Below are 20657 nucleotides of genomic sequence, written 5' to 3'. Positions count from 1 at the left end.
CCAAGGACCGACTTGTTATCCATCTGGTTGTCTGAGCAAATATCCACGCACTGTTTATCCGACGGCGACTGTCATCATGACGGCAAACTCGCAATTAGCAGAAAGGCCCGCAAACGCGCGCGAGCGACAGCGGCGGCAGGCTTCACCAGCGCACACAAGCACACACAAACACACACAAGCACACACAAACACACACAAACTCAGGCAAAGCAGGCGCACAAACAGGATTTCTGACAAACACTTTCAATAGCAGAGCGAGAACATGTGCATTGCTTTGCAGACTGTTCTCACGTCTCTGTTACCCCCCGCCCCACCACTCCCCCCCCCTCCCTCCTCCCTCAAACACGCCGTCGTGACAGAGTGGAGCTGGAGGGAAACACGCTTCACGAAAGACGCTTCTCCCTTTCTTTTTCCCGAACCCTCTCCCGCTTTGACGAAGAGGCCGCGGCTGCGCTCTGGAATGCACAGCCGTTTGCATATCAAGAGCGTTGCACAGCGCCGCCGCCGCCGCTGCCGCGTTGGTGTGTGCCGCCGAAAGCCTGACTGACTGAAAGGGAGGGCGCATGACGAGCACAATGGCCTGGCAGGTGCGGAGTGGCCACAATGCAAACTCTGTTGAGGCGGGACGAGGCGAGGCGAGGCGAGGCGAGGCGAGGCGAGGCGGGGCGAGGCGAGGCGAGGCGGGGCGGGGCGAGGCGAGGCGGGGCGACGCGAGGCGAGGCGGGGCGAGGCGGGGCGGGGCGAGGCGAGGCGAGGCGGGGCGAGGCGAGGCGAGGCGGGGCGCTCATTGTTGGCGTAGGGATTGGTAACATCTACGGGGCTGCGATGTACACGCCGCAACAACGATGCGCAAGAAGAAAAAAGAAAAAAGAAAAAAGAAAAAAGAAAGAGGTAAAGCCTTTTTGGAAGAGATCCTTCGAGTGAGACATCCAGAACATGCAAAATGACGACGGGTGGTGCACGGATTACTGAGATCTTCTTGGCAAGTGGCAACGTTTTACTTATTCAAACACACATATATATATATATATGTGTGTGTGTGTGTGTGTGTGCATAAATGGCTCGAGAAGCCTTTCACAAAGTTCTGGCTGTCAACCCTTTGAGGTGTGACAAACGGCAATGATACCTCACCATTGTTGGGTTTCGGCTAGCTAAAAACGAGCTAAAATCCAATGTTTTTTGTAGGAGGAACCTGTAAACACAGGGCTAATGACTTCTCTTGGGTTGATTTATAGAATTCCTCACGACTCCTCGCCTCGATCCCTCACCCTCCACCTTCATCATTATCCTCCACCCAAACCCCAATCAGCGGCGAGTGGAGCCTTTGCTGATTCTCTGTTTCTTATTTCACGGGATCGCCGCTCACACGTAGCGACCCAGTGATGACTTCAGCCAAAAGCCCTACGCCGGTTAATAGCGTCTCCTCTGGCAGCGGGAAGGGGAACATCATCGGCTGACACGCCGGCGCATCTCTAAAGACGACGCCGACGCCAGGTGTAGCTATTTTTAGCCTCTAAGGGAGAGAGGGAAAAAAAGGCGGCGTGACAGCGCCTGGCTGCTTATTTATTTTTGACCATCGGTGACTTAGAATGATACTACCAGTGGTAATATGATGCGGCTACCCGCTCATTAAACCTTCCCTCAGCCCGAGCGGCGTTGAGGCGCTGCGAGCGGCCTCTTTTCCTTCTCGAAAACGAGTCTCTCGAACTCGCAGCAGGAGCCAATCCTGTAATTAGCGGCCGACTCTCAGATCCGCTCTTGTCTCCGCCGGAGCTGCGCTGCGGGACTCCGGGGTGGGCGGGTGGAGGGGTACGAACGACGACTCACGAATCCTGATGCGAAGACCGGCAGCGCTGCAAAAAGCGTCGTCCCGCACTCAGCCATTGGACGAGACAATATATGCCGCTCATTAGGAAGGCGCGAGCCCGGCGGGGAGTCTCGCGGGCCTGAAAGTCTTTTCTCACGCCGACTCGCCGTCTTTTTTCCGGATCCCAAATGCTTTTTTTTTTGTCCGACTGGGCGCCTGCTGCTTGGATAACACGGCAGCATCGCTAAACAAATCCCCGCGTCCGAGTTCTTCTTCTTTATTTCTTTATTTATTTATTTAGCTTTCCTGCCGCAGACCCGGATCTCTGCACTCAGTGCAAAAGAATCTCCCGGGTTTAATCCCTCCTAATTCTCGTTTGTGCGGTTAAGCTGAGGTTGTGCCATCTCTGCAGCCCAAATGTGACGCATAATATGCAGTAAGCCCGCAGAGAATGTCAGCGCCGTCGCTCGCGGGGGAAGGAGCAGATAAAGATGACAAAAAAAAAAAAAAAAAAAGATAGCTAATCCCATCCCCAGGTGGGTGGGGCGCTGTTCAAAAAGAGAGAGTAGGGGGGGTAGTGGTTTTGACTTGAAGAGTGGGATAGCAGTCGACGAGAAGAGGTGGCACGACAAGCTAAAGCGAGGTTAGCGAGTTTAGCGCAGCTAGCAAATTGAGGTAACACAAAAACGTCCCAATCACTGTGGTATGGGGTTTTTTTTTTCTTTTTTTCTTTTTTTTTTTTAAGATCCCCCAATGCCGTCAGCTCTGTTTCAGTTATGTAATGGGCAAATAGCATCTAAAAATAAATTGCACAGCAACTCGGGGCTGATGGAACGCAAAGATAAATGAAGGTTAAAGAGAAAGAAAACAGCCACGAGTATCAACGCTGCTCTGAAATGATCCTTCAGAAGAAAGTTGACGCTCGCGTGACATCATCGGTGGCAGATGGTTCCAATTATTAGGATGCCGGACTAAAGTTGACTTTATCCGGGCTCTTTCGACGACACTTTTCACTGTCCTGTCCGTGAATGCCCCAGGGTGTATTTAGGACTCAATATGCCGCACTGTGGCGAGACTTTCTCGGCTAAATTTCACTCAGAATCAGTCACACGCGGTGGTGGCTCCGCGCGAGTACAGAACGGAGCCCTAAAAATTGTGTTGGTTTCTTGCATTGAAGACCCAAGAAATGAAAACAAACGTTTTGTCGCCATCTGTCAAAAGCCACGGGACGCTCGGGTGACACAGACAGGCGGCGGGAGGGAGGGGGGCCTTACCTTGGCCGGGGTCTCTCTGGCAGTTTCAGAGTCTGACCAGCGGTGCTTGAGCTGGGAGGAGCTGGGCACACACTCACAGAAATTCTGCATGGGACAAACAGACAAGGGGCAGCGGCGTTGGTGTTTGTCTGGAGGGACATGTGCGATGGCGCATGCAGGCACATGTGCAAACACAAATTGACACGCACGCCGCACGCCACACGCCACAGCCACACGTCACGAGGGTGTGTTGGGGAGGTGTCGGGGGGGTGGTGGGGTCGTGTGGAGAGACGCCTTTGGAAGAGGTGAAACAAAAAAAAAGGTGCATTTCACGTTTTTCAGTTTGACTCGACAGGAGCACACCAAGGGGCCGCTTGTCATCGTTTCGCCAGAAACAATGCCGCCGCGTTCGGCGGGAGCGCGTCTCCCATTGTCTCCACGAGGCCCACGGCTGGTAGGGAGGGGGGAGAAAAAAAAAAGGAAAAAAAAAGAAAAAAAAAGAAAAGAAAAGTGGAACAGAGGCACATTTCACCGCCACCGTCTCCGAGCGACACGGCTGACATTTCCGTGCCTGTTTGTCACATTTTTTCCGAGGGAACAAAATGTTCTCGCGCCGTCCTACCGAGGTGTTTCTCTTAAAATTAGGTGCGGCTACGCACGCACGCACGCACGCACGCATGCACACACACGGTGAGAAAATTGCCTACTGAAGCTGCAGAAAGTTGATGGTCGACCCAAGTCGTCCACCCTTCCAATCACAAGTCAACAGCACGGAATTTGAAAACCTGCGTCATTCAAAGATGGAAGACGGGCGGCTTGACGAGGCGCCCGCTCTGCTTGTTTCGCTCGCGGTAATGTCACAGTTGGAGGAAAAAAAAAAAGAAAAAAGAGTGTTTTTTTTTTTCTTTGTTGGCACAGTGGCAGCAATCACAAAACAGCAGAGTTTCCACTCCAAAAAATAAACTTAAAAAAAAAAAAAAATCGGAAAAAAAAAATCTGCCACGACTTCACCACCAGCAAAACAAGAAGCTCTCAAGCTGGTGCGCAGTCGTGGCGTTGAAGATAAACCGCGCCGGCGTCGATGAACTACAACCACCTAGATGTGTAGGGTAGCGGTGACATAGACAAATGTGAGCGGCCGGATTGGATCGTTTGTGACAGGCGGCGATGCGTCTTCGACGGAGACGCTGAATTTCCTCCCACAACCGCGTTACGCCCATGACGAAGAGAGAGAGAGTGGGAGAGAGCGAGCGAGAAGAGAGGTGGGGGGCGGGGGAGGTGGGGGAGCGTGTACAACGTGTGTGTGTGTGTGTGTGTGTGTGTGTGTGTGTGCGTGCGCGAAGTTACCCCGCGGACAGGTGAACTGTCTGTGTGTGGGTGCTTCTATACCGACGGATCGTTGGGCAACTGTGCTGCGACCCCCCCCTTCTGGCAGCACAGTTGCTGCAAAACAGACGGAGGCAGCGGCAGTAGCAGCAGCAGCAGGAGGAGGAGGAGGATGGAGAGAAGAGGCGGGGCCATGTGACTGCTCCCCGTGAGCCCATCACGATGTGGCCTTAAACATCTCACAGCCGGCCAAGGACGAGGACGGCGGTGCAGAGTTTTACACACACACGCACACACACACACACACACACACACACACACACACACAACCATCTACTTAAAGAGGCGTGCAGCAAACATCAGTAACACACCACCGGCCACTTTATTAGGTCCACCTTGTCCGATGCTGCAGTGGACTAGTATCACTAGTATCACTAGTATCACTAGTATCACAAGAGGGAATTTTAGCTCAACTATACCTGGAAAAAACAGCACTGGCGGCACACTGCTTTTTTTTTTTTTTTTTTTTTTTAGCATTTAGTTGCCGCGGTGTTTACGTCCGAGCTCGTGAAACGAGTGCTCCGCTCTATCATTATTATTGCAATTTTGTTATTCCAACAATGCAGGGGAAATATTTTAGCCTCTAATTATGCAGCATACACTTTGTCTCCGAGCCACTTGGCGTTTGGAAAGCGGAGCAAAGAGGAGTTAACGAAACAGGTTTTGTTTTTTTGGGGTTTTTTTGGGGTTTTTTTTGGTTTTTTGTTTTTTTTTCAATGAAGAAAACGTGGCCGTCTAAGAGCAGCTCGCAGGCAGCTGTACAGGAATAAACTTTAAGGAAAAAAAAAAAGAAAATAGTCAAAGAAAGTAACCAAGTTTACAACAGCTCAAATGTGCGTGGAGGACGCAGCAACTGGAGATTATTTTTCTGTGATTCCAGCCAATATTAGCCAATTCTTTCTCCCCCAGATCCAGTGAATGCACCGCTACTATCAAAAGTGCACCACACGCACGCTCTCTCGTCCTCTGTTTGCGAGTGCACGCCCGCGGCTGGCTGTCTGACGGTGGGGGGGAGGGGAAAGGGGGGGGGGCTTCGTACGTGTTGCCTGGCGTCAGAGACTCGGCGAACCCCACTGTTGTTATGATGGCTGACCAACGGTTCACCCCTCTGCGCTTAGGCGCCGTCTTCCAACGGGTAAGAGTGGGAGGGAAAGTGAAAAAAAAAAAAAAAAAAAAAAAAGAGGGTGGCGAGGGATGAGGGAAAAAGAAATTAAGGGAGGGCGGGTGAGAAAGAGATGGAGGGAGATTTGAGAGAGGTGCGCGGAATTCTAATGAACAGCCTTGGGGGTCAGTGATAGAAATCTATGTCTGCTCTGTGTGAAACACTGCAGCTGTCTGTGGCGGCTGCACACAGAGGAGACACTCAGCCACCAGTGCAGAAAGACACACGAGGAGTGACGAGCAGCTCGCCGGCGAGACAACTGCACACACTTTGCTGCCATTCTGCGCTCACCGGTAGCGAGGACGGCTAACGCTAGCGGCTGCGTTACTTCGAAGAGTGCTTCTACAACTTGTCAGGAATGAGATTAAACATCTCGTGTAAGGTAGGATTTTACAGCAGAGGCAAGATGTCATCCAACGTGAACACAGAGAGGTGTTCATGGGGTTAGGCGGCTGTACTGGAGTTGAGGCTACGTTAGCTAGCTGGCGGACACCGATTCTAGCTAGCACATGAGTCATAACGGACGCTCGTGGTTGTTGGACAGTTTTGAGGCAGAAAAAAAAATCATAAAAGTAAACGAATAACACGTTTACAGGACTGTTAACATTAATCAAGGTTTGCATACTGAAAACGTGTATCTTAAATGAGTGATATGAATATTATTTCACAAAAACAAAAAAACTATTTGGGCCCCGATTGGGTACAACTCCGAAAAAAGTAGTCACACAAGCACACCTTTGGGCACGTTCAACCACGTTACCTACAAAATGTGCTGCAGTTCTACACACACACACACACACACACACACGCACACATATACGCGCAGGTCTGACATTCCAATATCTGTGGGGCTTCTTGTCCCACAGCGTCATAACTGCTTTTCTGCATTTGTCTGTCCTCTAATCTGCCTCCGCAGGCTTCAACAGCAGAGGGGATTTACACTTAATAGAATATTTGGGCTTTTTATTGGTTTGGACCTTACAAGCAGAATCCTATCTGATGAGCCGCTCCAGACTCATCCGGCCTTGTGACTGGATGTGTGCGCCCGCGTGCTTCCTAACCGTGGGCACCTTGCGTGAGTGCGCGCTAGGACGCAAGTCTTCAAGGCAACCACCGGCAACGCTAAGAGAATTTGGATTGTCGGAATCTGTTATTCACTTTGTTGAGGGGATGTTCAATATCTCGAATGCTGCCTTTCTCCGCCTCCGTGTGTATCGGCGTGTGCGTTTGCGTGTGTACGTGTGTGTGAGAGAGAGAGGGATTTCAGCAAGGTGTGTTTAAGACCTGCTGCTCACTAAGCCGGTGGAGTGGAAGAGGCTTTGCATACATTCACTCGTGGGCTTACTGATCATTTAACGGGACTTGCAGACGACTAAATGAAGGGGAGTCGGGGCTGACAGAGGGATGAAGAAGGAGGAAAACAGGGGGGAGCAGAACGCAGGGAGAGGACGCCGCCGTCTTTCGAGGCAACACGTTAGTCTGGCACGCGTGAGGAACTTCACAGTGCATTCAGATGAAATGGCAGTGAAAAGACTCAGAGGATATTTTGGGTACTTGTTGAGCACGAAAATTGCTAAATAATAATAACAAAAAAAAAAAAAAGTTGCTAACTTTACAACCCTGGGGCAAGAAAGGCAAAAGTGAGGCAGGCTAAGATGAATGCTTCAATATGCTGCTGCGCAGGTCTAATGAGCAGAATTGCATAAAATACTTAAAATGTAAAATGTAGCTCCTCTTTTTTTTATTGGAACCCTGACAATAACTCCCAATAAAATCCCTTGAAATGGTGTGAAAATATTATTTCTATAATGCGATTAATGCGTTTCATTTTATTCCTTCATGTAATAATAATTATTATGAGCCATCGCTTTTACAGATATTTAAATTGGAATTCATTGAGCGTTGTGCTCCGGTAATCAGGCTCCGTACCTCTAACTGGAATCTCTGTTGTTGAGTCAGGTTGGGTGAGGACGATGTATAGCAGCCCTGAATTGGACCACCTGTGTATAAATCATTCACCAACTCTAAATCCAAACAGAATTGTATTTTTTTTTCTTCCCCCCCCCGCAGCCAACAGTGACGAATTGTTGGGGCTGCTGAATATGATAACAGGGTATTTACTATGCCACTGCCTGCTTTGTATGCTACAGAAGAGAAGAAGATTCGGGTGGGGATATTTCAGAGGACACTTTCATTCATTTATATGCGGATACGTGTGTTGTGCTGTATTTCAGCTCCTGCATCGCTGTAACGGAGGTTTTCCCGTTAATTAATCCTGTTGCACTTAAGAGCACTTGAATCTGCGATACACAGTCCGATACAGCAGGTGGCGATGTGTGCCTGGGTTGGTTCGAGAAAAACCACCAACAACCGAGAAGAAGAAACCAGCCACAGCGCTGGTTTTCGACAAACCCAAAAGAACTTCTCTATTGCTATTGACTATTTTTCTTATGACGACTGTCCAAAAACTTTGCGGCTTCTTCTTGACCCAGCAGAGTGAAAAATGAAATACGCAAGGGCGAGTCAGGAATGCGGAGGCTGCTCGGGATTCCACGTCACGATGATGATTCCGAGCTTCGGCTTTTTCCTCATCTGCATAAAGATTAGTTATTTCCGAGACGCCACCTTTCGAGGCACCTTAATTGCATTCGGGCCTATGGAGAATTACAATGGGGGGGGGGAAAGCACTATGGCATTAAGTGAGGCATTGAGCTAAGCCTTTTTCGGGGCGTTTGGTAATTTGCAGTCTAATACAGAAGAGCATTGCTGCGTTGCGTTGTTTGCAGGAAGTCAGAACACAATGCAAATGCAAGCTATTACTACTAATAAATAGGAGTTCATTCAAATCAAAATGACCGAGTCAGACTGAGGTAGTTTATCAACACCACTCGTATCATGGACCTCCCACCTGGGGTGGGAGGGCTGGCGGGAGGGGGAGGGGGAGGGGGAGGAGAAGGCGGGGTTAAATATTACCCGACATCATCAGCTTCATCGCCTCAAAGGGACGACGACGAAACGCAAACAGGTAGAGGAATGATGTTCACCTTCAACACTGCAGCGGTGCGCAGAGAGCGGAGAGGCCTGTGGGAGGCCAGGGGGAGGGATGGTGAGGGAGGGTGAGGGAGGGAGAGGGAGGGCGAGGGAGGGGTGGGTGAGTTCAATCCTCAGAGACAAATCACCCGCTCTACCCTCCGTCGCTCGTCCTTGGAGCTCGCACTGGGGAGGGAGTCCGGGGCGACGTGCACGCCGGCGCGTGGGAGGAGCATAAACACGGCGGCTGTGAGGTCAGGGGGCCGCGGCGAGGCTGAGCGAGGGAGTGAGATCCTGCAGGGGGCGTCACTGCGTTTCATTGTGTCCTGACGATGCAACGCGACAGCAGGTCCGTTGCGATTACTCCCATTCATTTTCTTTCATTTCCATCTATCCTGCACAACTGGAGCTGGAGGTCGGAACCTTCAACAAGCCGCCGATGTCAAGACACAAGCAAGCCTTCCTGTTCCCTGCACCTGTTTACACTTCAGAGCTACGAGCACACCTAAAGTGCATGGCTGTATCGCTGGATGACGGAAAGAAGCAGCACAGGGACACAATACTGCTCACATCCCACCTTAGTTTGCTTCCTTACAGCACGACTTAAATCAGATCATTGGACTCCGAGTTTGGCAGTGCAGAGGCAAACAAAATATCATCGTGTGGTTTTGCAAGAGGGGAGAATTTTTCCTACGACATAATTCTTTTTAATTTCTTTCTTTTAAAACCTTTTCTTTTGTAGCCAGTCAAGCAAATAAGAACAGATTCTTATTTACAAGTGTAGCCTGAACAAAAAGCAAAGGCTCTTTGAGTGGTGGAGAGGATAATTATTCTCGCCATGGCCTTTTGGGGGCACTGCACAATCTCACAAGTCTGTTGCTAATGACAGTCGAGCTCATTTCTCCGACTGCCGAGCGGCAGCGGCGGCCCCTTCCATCCTCAGCCATCAGAGTCTCTTTCACGGCTGTCTGACCCTGGCTGGCTTCACCTTTTTTTTTTTTTTAATGCTTTCGAAGGTATTTATGGCGGCCGAGGCCTCGTCTAGCTCGCAGGGACTCGGAACGTGTTGTCAGGCAAAAAAAAAAAAAACTTGCTCCCATTACACGCTGAGTCAGTCTTGGATGTGCAAATATCGCGGAGCGAGGGACGACAACAGAGACGCAGCCGGAAACGTGCCAGACTTTTAGCACAAAGGATTGCGTGGGCAGTGGCGTGTCCAAATGACTTGTTGACAATCGTGGATCCGTCGCCTTCTTTGGGTTGCTCCTCCCCCCCGCACCGCGAGGGTCCTTGGAAAAGCCCACGGCCAAGGCTTACCGAGACCGTTCTGCCTCTGGGGCGAGCGCCAGATATCCATGATCCAAATGGGACACCACTCACTTAAAATTGCTGTCGGAAACAATTTAAGATACGCCGACGACTCCTGTGGCAGTTACGCGGGGTGCGTTCAAGACATCGTCCCTGCGCTTAGTGCACAAAGACGGCGCGGCAGTCGTTACAGCTCTGAGATCTCCCCGCCGCTCTGATGGCTGTGCGCCACGAAGGCAGGCACTCCCTCTAACGGGGAGGAAATGAAGAGCCGCCTCTCCATAATGTACACATTTGCATACCGTGCCTTGCGCTGACGCTCATAAATAACGCACGCGGCGTCACGGATACCGCCGTCTGCGCTTCACGCCGGCTGCCGCCGCCTTGCGTCTTGGCAGAGTGACTTATTGGCTGTAGCGCGAGTAACACATGGCGCCACACCGGGGCGGCCCTCACGCACTTGTGTGCGACGCCCCATGTGTGTGTGTGTGTGTGTGTGTGGCTGTCACTTTATCTGCCCCCTCCCCGCCCCCTTTTTTTTTCCACGCCGCTCCCTGGGTGTCTGTGTTGGTTTGCAGGGAGGGGGGGAACCCTCCCTCCTGCCTCTCTGACCTTGGCTGAGGGATCATATTTTGATGATGATGATGGAAGACAAACGGGGCTCCTCTTGCCGGAGCGTGAACGCGTGCCCGTGCCGCGTGTGCACGGCACTGTGTGACTAACGAGCGGGTTGGGTAAGTGCTATCGGGTGGTAAGTGCTGCCACTGCCGCTGCCGCTGCTGCCACAGAGGATGTTGGTCCTGGTTAAACACCAGATGATTATTAAGGACTTAACCGCCTCTAAAACGGACATAAAGACAGAACCAACACCCTAATCCTTCAGATGTGCCCCAGCGTGCATCGCCCGGCTCGGCCGACAAAACGAATCTGCTGCAGGGACACGAGGTTCTCTCTCAGATGCTTGTGTGATCAAACGGAAGGCAAGCAGAAAGTCAAGTATTGAGGACAACCGCGATACAACTGAACTCAACCACTTGACAAGCGTTTGGACCAATGACCACGTACCATAGAATCTCGTTCAGAGTACGCTATAAATATTTGAAAACATTTCATTCATGTCAGTGTGAACAAAGCAGATATACCTCTAAATGTAGAAGTTAAAGAAATGATTATTTTGCTGTTATTGGCTTGAAAAATGCGCAAAAACAAACAACCCCAAAAAAAGAAATGACAGGGACAACCCTGCAGAGGGATGAGTAAAAATAATCCCACTGAAATGGATTTTAAATCATTTATATATGAATGTGACCTAAGCAGCTTGGATAATGGCATCGTGTCTGAACAGCCTACTTTGAAACTGAAAATGTTCGTTGCAAATGATCTGCAAAGAAACTGTGTCTCAGAGCAAAATTCTTTTGCTTCCAAATTACATTTTATACTTGCTGAACATCCATTCAAACTCTCTCTCTCTCACACATTACCCTACCCACACAAACCAGTGTTAGTCATATCTGTGTGGAGAAAAAAAAAAGCGTCAGGTGTGGAGAAGACCTCAGTCTTGACTTGACACCGACTTGACTTGACCCTGTTGTCCTGTTGTGCACTGAGTTGAAGCATAGATTACTGATGTGAAGAAATTAGGTTAACATCAGAACTCTGGACAGAGTCAAAGATCTTTGAGTAGCTGCATCTCATTTTCCACTGACAGATATTCAAAAGTGCCAAAAATACAGCTGAGTATTTTAGCAAAGAAAAATATGGACTTCAAGAAATTCATGTCCTGTGCCTTGATACCTTCGCCTGCTGTTGCAGGATTTTACCTTCAACACGCTACCCTCAACGTTAGTCAAAGCGACACCGTAATTGGTTGCGTATCAAAATAAAAAAAAAAGGGCAGAAGTTATCTTGCACTTGAAATTTGAGGCACACTTGAGCAATGCCACTATGAGGCAGTCAGCGAAAGCTGAGCTCACGAAGAAACTGCGCCCTCGATGTGAAGAGCCTTTGTTCAAATGAGGCTTTTTGGCTGCTATAATACGAGATAACTCCAGGGGGGGAAGACATGTAAAGCGAAGGTACACTTTCTTCCAAAAATCTTCAATCCTGAGTCAACAGTCTGAAACCTTGGGATCGAGGAGCTGGTACAGACAAAGGAGTTCTCCTCCCTGACTGTTCATGAAAGTGCCAGGGCCAACATGACTTTATTGTCCATGAAAGCGCTGGGAGGTCAGCGGAGATGTCGGAGCAAAGAGACGGCAGAGGACGCTTTGAAGTAGGCGAGGTCTAAATCAGAACGTAGAGTCCCGATGTGGCGCACGGTGCAGGGGGTAGCAGCTGGTTCCACCGAATGCTCACGTAAAAGACTATCCAAAAGACCAAACACATCCACTGAGAGAGAGTAAAACAAATTCAGTCTTAAGATGGCAGCAGGAGACATTGCAACAAGACACTGCTGAATCAATTAGCACTCTCTCCTGAAATAAGGGGTCGTGAACTTATCTTTGCGGTGTTTAATTTTATGTGATAGTAAATGTTGGCACACAACCTTAGGTGGAAAAATGTACCCACCATGCTATTTAACTTTATGTAAGTCGCGTAAGAAAGTCGAGCCGGGCAAGGTTTTTTTTTTTTTTTTTTTTTTTTCCTTAATGCAAATAAGGGGAAATTTTTGAAAGGCATATACAGAGGAACTTAATTAATTCCGTCCTCTGCTGGCAATGCCTCCAGAGTTTAGAGATTAAACCACTTCATTAGTGTCTTGAGAGACAACAGACACGAGATGAGAAAGGCAGCGGCGCCGACGGGAGACGACCGCGGTGAAACGGAGAAAGACGCGCAGATTCCTTTGTTACCGTTCAAAAGGGAAACTTTCAAGGCGGTAATTATGACGCGGGAAGAATGGAATTATTTTGCCAGAGTGCCCCGGAGCTGAGAGTGCCTCCTAATAGTGATAGGTGACAATCTAATGGACCGTAGATGTAAGTGGTGCGCCAAGGCCTAATTGGCATTTAAATGGAAGAGGCGACGCTCGCCAAAGCCCCCCCGCCAGACCCGCCGAGACGAAGCTGATTGGACTAAAAACTATCGCTGAATCTACCGCCCACCCTGACCACCTCGGGGACGCCCGCGCTACTTTGCACCAAATCCACGTTAAGGGGCGACAACAGCATCTGAATGAAGATTGCCGCAGGTTACTTGAGGATGTCTGACTGCCGGCTGCTGTGTGCCTCGCTTGCGTGTGTGTCTCCCCCATGACAACGTGAAAAAAAAAAGTTGGTATATTAATAATATACACACAGCAGACACAGAAACAGGTTTGTTTTCTTTTAGTAATCGAGTTTTCAGCTCTGTTCGAGTAGATAAAGAAGAATTTTGAGTTCTTCCAGACCTGGTTTCCAACTATCCAGTGTGCAAAACCAGGAGTTGCACTACTTACACAAAGCTCATGTTTATGTATCACAGTAATACATTGGGTTAAGCCTGTAGCTTTGCAACTACCAACTACTTTATAGCCTGTGAATCTTTGATGAGTCAACTTCTCAGAAGAGACAATATATATATATACATATACATATATATATATATATATATATATTTTTTTTTTTTTTTTTTTTTTTTTTTTTTTGCCCTAACCTTGTAAAATGAGCTTGAGATTGTTCAGATACATGAGAATCAGATAATCATCCAAAGGATTTTAATGAGATGAAAAACAGAATGAAAAACAATGGGCGTCCCAGTCATTCTGAACTCTGAGTTTTGCCATTTCTGCCTTAATGGCCATTATCTCACTTGAAATGGCGCTTTTTCACACCGGCCAAAGTGACACACAACTGATCCACTATAATGGATAAACCACTTTGCACCTTGCGGCAGCTTCTTTTTTTTTTTTTATTCCCAGGCCGCTGGTGTGACGGTAGAAAATGAAGCTTTCTCTGTATAACTCCTGTGGGAGGACAGCAGTGATGAGTTAAAGCGTCTGGACTCGCTAATGGAAGTCTCGGTGCCGAGACGCAAACCGCAAAAGTTTTTTTCTCTCTCTCTCTCTCCCGGCTACTACCCCCCCCCCCCCCCCCCAACCCCCACCCTGCTTCCAAGCTGGTGTCTGCTTATGTTTGTGCACTCCCTTCACACAGGCCACTTTCATTACTCGCCGCCGCCTCAGTCGATTCAGAAAGCTTAGCACTGTGATTGAAATCATAAATCCGTTTTATTCATTTTCAGATTTTCATTTTGCGAGATCTATTTTTCTAGTAAAAAAAAAAAAAAAAAAAGGGGGGGGGGGGTGAGGGGGGGTGGTTGTCTTGTTGAGGGAGGCGAGCGGTGGCATTTAAAGGGAGACGCCGCCACAAAGTAGCTGCTGGCTGGTCGTAATATTCCTCACAATTTAAGGCCTTGTCCAGACAGCCAGCGTGGCTTTATGTGCTTTTCCGTGACTGTCAATGGATCCGGAAAAACAGTTTTTTGTTGGACATTAATGCATGATGTCCTCCAAGGGTGAAGATTTTCCGAAGCCTCCGCCGCTACTGTTTACACACACATATATAAGAGAGTTTTTTTTGGCTCAAGCCTTGATGTTCACCAATAATTTCTTACAGTCGAGTCTCATCTCCTGCAAATTTTATGTATCATCTGACTGCAGCTGTGAGCCAGACTTTGGGAGACGCGGTTCAACAGTTCAGCACTGGCTCGCCATCCCACATTTTCACACTTCTGACTTTTCACATCAACACTGGTAGGGAGAAAAAAAAAAAAAAAATCATGTATTTCAATAAGAAGCAGTCATCTGTGAAGTCTGCATTCCTACGCAGAATCATTCATCAAGTAATGATTTGAAATTTCAGCAACTTTTGCCTTTCAAGCCCCAGGGAATTTGTTGGATTCAGTATTTTCATGTATTTATTTATTTTAGGAACTAAAATGAAATAAAAAAAAGTAAAGAAATTAATAAATAATAAATAAACAAACATTCCCAGTTTTCCCATAACCTTATCTGGGATCCACCGTCACCAGTCTGCAGCGCTCGGCCACAAAAAAAAAAAAAAAAAGTTGATTTAGAAAGCTTAGCACCCTGATTGAAATCATAAATCAATTTTATTCATTACCGGATTCTCATTTTGTGAGAAAAGAGGTAAAAAAAAAAAAAAAAAACAGCCACCGAGAGCAAAGAGAAGCGCCGAGGGGCGGCACTTGGAGCAACGGGTTGCATCGGAACCTCGAAGGAGTGTCCACTGGGGCGGGGGGGCGGGGGATGGGGAGTGTGGCGTGGGGGCGGAGAGTGACAGATGCGACAGAAGCCGGAACTTTGTTCCGGGAGCCGCCGCCGGGGTGTGTCGGGGTCGCCGACATCCCCGGCGCTCTGATCCGCGTTTGACCCGCGACCTCGCTCGCGGGCCGACATCTAATTGTGACAAGACGCGTATGGCGGATAATTATTCCGAATAATCTGTTGCCGTGGCGACGGGACGACGGGACGACGACCCCCGGCGCCCGGCGAACGTCCCACCGTGGTCTGCCCTGTTTGAGGGCAGATTTTCCCTGTTCCGCCCTCTCAAAGTGGCGGGGATTAGCAGATGTACATTATGACTTTAATCTCCTCTTTAACCCTTTCAATCAGCCCCCCGCGGACCCCCTGCTAAGACCCCCTGTGGATCTCAGAGGGCAGGGAGGCTGAGGAGGAGGGGGGGTTGGCGGGGGAGGGGACTCGGCTTACTCACAAACATATTTTTTCCTACCCCCCCCTCCCCTCCCCCCCACCCCCGACATGCCTGCATGTTTTATGAAAATTGACCGTAAACACAGCATTCCACTCTCTCAGTGGCGCTATCCTATCTCTGGTAATCCACTCCAATCCTCATCTCCATCACACACACACACACACACACACACACACACACACACACACACACACACAAGCGGAACACTCCCCTTCACTGTGTATAACTGTAAGCGCGCGATATAAATACACTGCGTGAGGCCGGGCCGCGATTGCTGCTTTTACTTACTCCACATCCAACACTCATCTCCTCCTCCAATTATACGGGAGAGGGGAAAAAAAAAAAAAAAAAATTAGATAAACAAGTCCTCCGCCATTAAAACGGTATAAAGCTGAATGCGAAAAAAAAAAAACTAAACAACAACACGCGGGCTGAAGCGTCCCCACACATGAAATATGAAATTGCCCGGAGCCATAATCGAGTGCCAACGGCCGGATAATTTGTTCATAGTTTAAAGAAAAAAAAAAAAAAAAACAGGTCGCACGATTGGCAACAAACAGCCAAAAAGCCATTAGAAAAATGCATTAAGGGACAAATTACCGCTTTAATATGCTAATTATTTTTGTTGAGATGACAGCAGGCATTCCCCCCCCCCCCCAAAAAAAAAAAAATAGAAGGGATGCTCATAAATCAGCATCAGCCTTTTTTTTTTTTTTAAAGGCTTCAAGAGGAGGAGGTGACTCAGTGGTGATGGGATGGATAGTTCAGTCCTTCAACCTGAGCTTATTCAAATAAGTCGGCATAGAGAATCCGATTCATCAGCAATTTGAGTCACAGAGTCAGTCATCGAGAGAGTGTGCAGAAAACCCATGTGCGCGCACGTGCTCCACCTACTCGTGGAGTGGAGCACGTGCGTAATTCATTTGTTCTGTGGGTGAGGCTGGACGGCCGCGACCGTGCGCTCGGTTAAAAATCACACCGGGCTTTTGACTTTCGAGAACAGTTTGTCCGGGACTCACACATCACTGCAGCTCAGCCGTGAGGAATTTACACCCGTCATGCACCCCCACCACCACCACCACCACCACCCCCACCAGTAACTACGGCCGAAGACCATCAAGATAAATAAAACCGCCGATCGACAGTGTCGTCCCCGGGCCAAGACGGACGCCGGCGCCGACCCCGAGGCGACGTGGTGTCAGCCGGTCAAAGCGAAAGGTCAGCTGATCGAACGTCCCTCGGCTTTGATGGCCCGCCACCCCCGCTAACACCTGCCACCGGAGGCACTGCTTTCTATACGTCCACGTCCTCCGGCTGGCGCTGAAGTGTTTTTCTCTTTATCTTCAGTGCCCCCCCTCCCCACCAGCCCCGCACCCCTGTTGCAATCAATGCCAGCTGAGGGCCTGCAGAAATATTCGCATTCTGATTGATTTCTCATGTTTACCGAGAGCGCGGATGCCTCGAAGAAGCATGTCAAAATATCCAGCCCCCCCCCCCAAGAGAGGGCCGGAGTGGGAGGGATTAATTAAGGGCGCTGTGAAGAAAGACGATTAAGAGCAACTTGTTTTCATTCGGTGGGTTGTCATCTCGCAATTCTTCATGTTTGCCATCCAGTTTAATCCTGAGCCACTGGTGCAAACATGGCCCTCACCCACAGAGATTCTTTCTTTTTTTTTTTCCTAGGGAGGTTTTTGGGTTAACCACAGCCCGGACTCATTTGATTGGTGACTGCAAAGTCTCCCGCTTCTCCCTCCAGCGCGCCACCTTTGGTGGCTCAGGGATAATCATGTGGATAATCTGCGCTAGCCGCGCTACAGGCATAGGGTTCACTTTGAAGTACGGGCCATTTCTTCACTCTTGTTTTTGACATTTCAGTGCTGTTATTCATGTGCGCACTGTCTTGAAAGTGTTCATATATATATATATATATATATATATATATATATATATATATATATACATATACATATACATATATATATATATATATATATGTATATGTATATGTATATATATATATACATACATATGTTTTTATTGTTTGATGTTCTTACTTTTCATTTGTTCTTTTTCCTGTTACACTCTGTAAAGCACTTTGAGCTGCATTTCATGTAATGAAAGGTGCCATACAAATAGCTGAATTATTATAGTAGTATTATAGTAGTATTCTAGAGTACTCTAGATTTCTTAGCCTGCGTATGTGGTCTTTTCAATGTGCAATCCAAACCTCCAAAAGTGGACTTTCAAAGTCTCCGCTTGACAACTTGCCATTAGGACAAAGTGTGGCAGGTGTGGCAGGTGTTAATCCTCAGTCTAAATGATGTACTGTAAATGACTGCTAGGCCGCGCACTCGATGGGAAAACAGCACAAGATGACGCAAAAGAAGAAGAAGAGATGTTGCAGGGACCAATCAAAACAGTTCGGGGGCATGGTTATCCCCCCCCCAAAAAAATAAAAAGAATCACACCAAAATGGACTTTGTAAAGATCAGAAAAGCGGGATCTTTCCGAGAAGCCCCTCCAGCGTGAAGGCTTCTCGGAGAACTCCACTTCGTATCTCCACGCCTTCACGTTGCCTTCAGCGAGGCGGCTTCAGCGCTCGTTGAAGGCAACGTAAACACAAATCAGGACACAGTGGAGCTGGACCAGATGTTCCTTTTGCTCCAGGACAAAATAGAGACGTCGCCTTGACCCGCCCGTCTGTGCTTTCAGCATTCAGGTTACGTCGGAGGCGCGGAGAAAGGAAGACGTTGTGTTCAGGGTTACTTTTGACAGCGGAATATGTCGGGTAAAGGGAAGAAAAAAAAAAAAACAGGCCTTTGTTTTCTTGTAAAGAAAACAAAAAAATCCGACAACATCCATCAAACCCGTTTAGCGCAGATCTAGCGGGCGCGTCCACACCACACGACGTCGAGCGGTGCGGCCGCTGAACGGCGCAGGCAGCATGCGGGCTCTCGCCGTGTTTCCAATTACGAGAGAAAAGGCAACCCCGGGTGAAGTCTTGACTCGTTGATGAAAGAAAGTGCGATCAGGCGTCCTTCTCGAGCTACGCCATGCATCGTTAACGTCGGGAGCGACTGCGCGGCGAGCTTGACAAGCTGGCAAATAGGCAAACGCCAACGTTGCTTTGCAGTCAAAAGGAAAGGAAAGAAGGAGAGGAGCTTTTAACGCTCGTCTTTTTTTTTCTTTTTTTTTTTTAGTGACTTGACCGCAAAGGTGGGCCGTTTACAGCCAGTAAAAGCAATAAAATGCAGCCGCTTTAAAGCCAACGCTGGTCAAACTGAAACTATTTAACACACGCCCCCCCCCAACAAAAACCAAACGACGACTCACAAGTCTGCTGCGTTAGGCTCAATTTGCAGCAGTAAAAGTCCGCTGATAAAATCTCTCTTTTAAAATGGTCAAACAGCCACACTTAACGATAAACACCACTGGCCAGACGTCTCCAGACTAGCGTTGGACTCGGGCGGCGGCAGCGACGGCGGTGGATGGACAACGAAGCTCGGAAATGTGATTAGCAGTATCATTAAGTCAGCGTCGTCAAGGTGCCAAAAGGACCGTCCCGAGGCCTGCAGACTGTCGACGAAGGTAGTTTCCCTATTAGCATCAGCATCACTGCACCCCTGTGTATGATAAACAGCACTGATGAGCTTTTAGCTTTCTTTCAGGTCAGGGCCATCAAGATAAATGAATACATTTTGATATTTCATGCAAAATTCATTAAGCCCCCCTTTTAACATGTCTTATCCACTGCACTTGGCTTTTATGATGTCCTATATCAACCCCCCCCCCCCACCCAACCCAATGTTTATGTGTGTGTGTGTGGCCGGTTTATGTGCTGGTAGGCCTCGTGCTTGTTTCCTCCGCGGGACATGTCCCACCGCCAAGTTTCACAACATCAGCAGAAACTAGCGATCTGCAGCGTTTGACATTTCCATATCCAATCTCGCACAGACACGGGGTCTTGCAGAGGAGGTGCAGAATGTGCAAAGCTGGGCGGGGGGCGGGGGGAGAGGGGGGAGAAAAACAAGTCGAACCAAAAACGGGAAATATTGCACGCCGTCGGAAATTGTCCCGAAATTAGATGCAATGGGAAAGTGTGCAGCTAACATCATGTTTTCTCCTCCCTCCCGCTAATGAAAAGCACGCGGCAGATGGCAGATGACATCGCCACTTCCAAGTGTTGGGGGTACTTCTGGCTCCTTTGTTTAGATGGACAAATCATAAATGCATATTATTTCCTGCAAAAAAAGAAATGGAATTGGAGGGTGGGGATTTTTATTTATTTATTTTTTTTCTTTCCCTCCTCCAACATCAATCAATGCGGCACTTTTTTTTGGATTGATTTAATGCTTGAATAATTTAAAAATGGGATTTTTTTGTTTTTTTGAACAGCAGAATGCCAATGGGAATGAATTGCCACCATTCCTCATTTATTCAATTGTGCCACTTTTCTCCCGATGACTCTGAATAATGGCACGCGCAGGGTGAAACTTTGATGACCAATAAATATTGGATGTCGGCCGCTAAGTATGTTAATGTATTAGCCATGAGTTTTGTCATGACTGTTTAATGGGACCGCTGCGATAAATGCATCTCTTTCATGACTCTTTCTGCCCGAGCGGAAGCGGCGGCGATATGCTGGCGAACGCAACAGAGGACTTCAGAGGCTCGCTAACTCCGACGCTTGAGCGTCTGCGCGGCGCGCATCTGAAAAAAAAAAGGGGGAGCTTGGCAACTTCATCGTCAAGCTCACATATGCCGTCTCCCTTTTTTTTGTTTGGCTGCAGCCAGTGGTGCCACCCGCACAATTATGACACAGACGCTAAAGCATACAGACACGGTCAAAGACTGTAGGGTACATCACAGCATCGCGTTCATGGCGAATGTAGGTACAACGCTGATGCTTTGGACTACTGATACGACGCTAGCTTAGTTCGCAACTAGCCAAACTGGATCTTACCGATCTTACCTGCGAAAGTACACTTTTTATGAGC

The 20657-nt window shown here is 48.5% G+C and overlaps 1 protein-coding gene across 1 annotated transcript in view; it reads right to left on the bottom strand.

Annotated features, from left to right (window-relative positions):
* Positions 1-20657, bottom strand: part of fibcd1b (fibrinogen C domain containing 1b) — a gene marked incomplete at its 3' end in the record, with an annotated part of 54022 nt that overhangs the window by 21095 nt on the left and 12270 nt on the right. Inside the window, exon 2 of the mRNA XM_076013867.1 lies at positions 3082-3165. Coding sequence (XP_075869982.1) covers positions 3082-3165 — 84 coding nt within the window. The remainder of the gene's footprint in view (positions 1-3081; positions 3166-20657) is intronic.

The sequence above is a fragment of the Nelusetta ayraudi genome, unplaced genomic scaffold (genome assembly GCF_046127955.1).
Source record: "Nelusetta ayraudi isolate G7.1 ecotype Tasmania unplaced genomic scaffold, CSIRO-AGI_Nayr_v1 ptg000160l, whole genome shotgun sequence".
NCBI lineage: Eukaryota > Metazoa > Chordata > Actinopteri > Tetraodontiformes > Monacanthidae > Nelusetta > Nelusetta ayraudi.
Note: the sequence above shows the minus strand (reverse complement) of the source record. Positions and strands in the feature narration are given on the sequence as shown.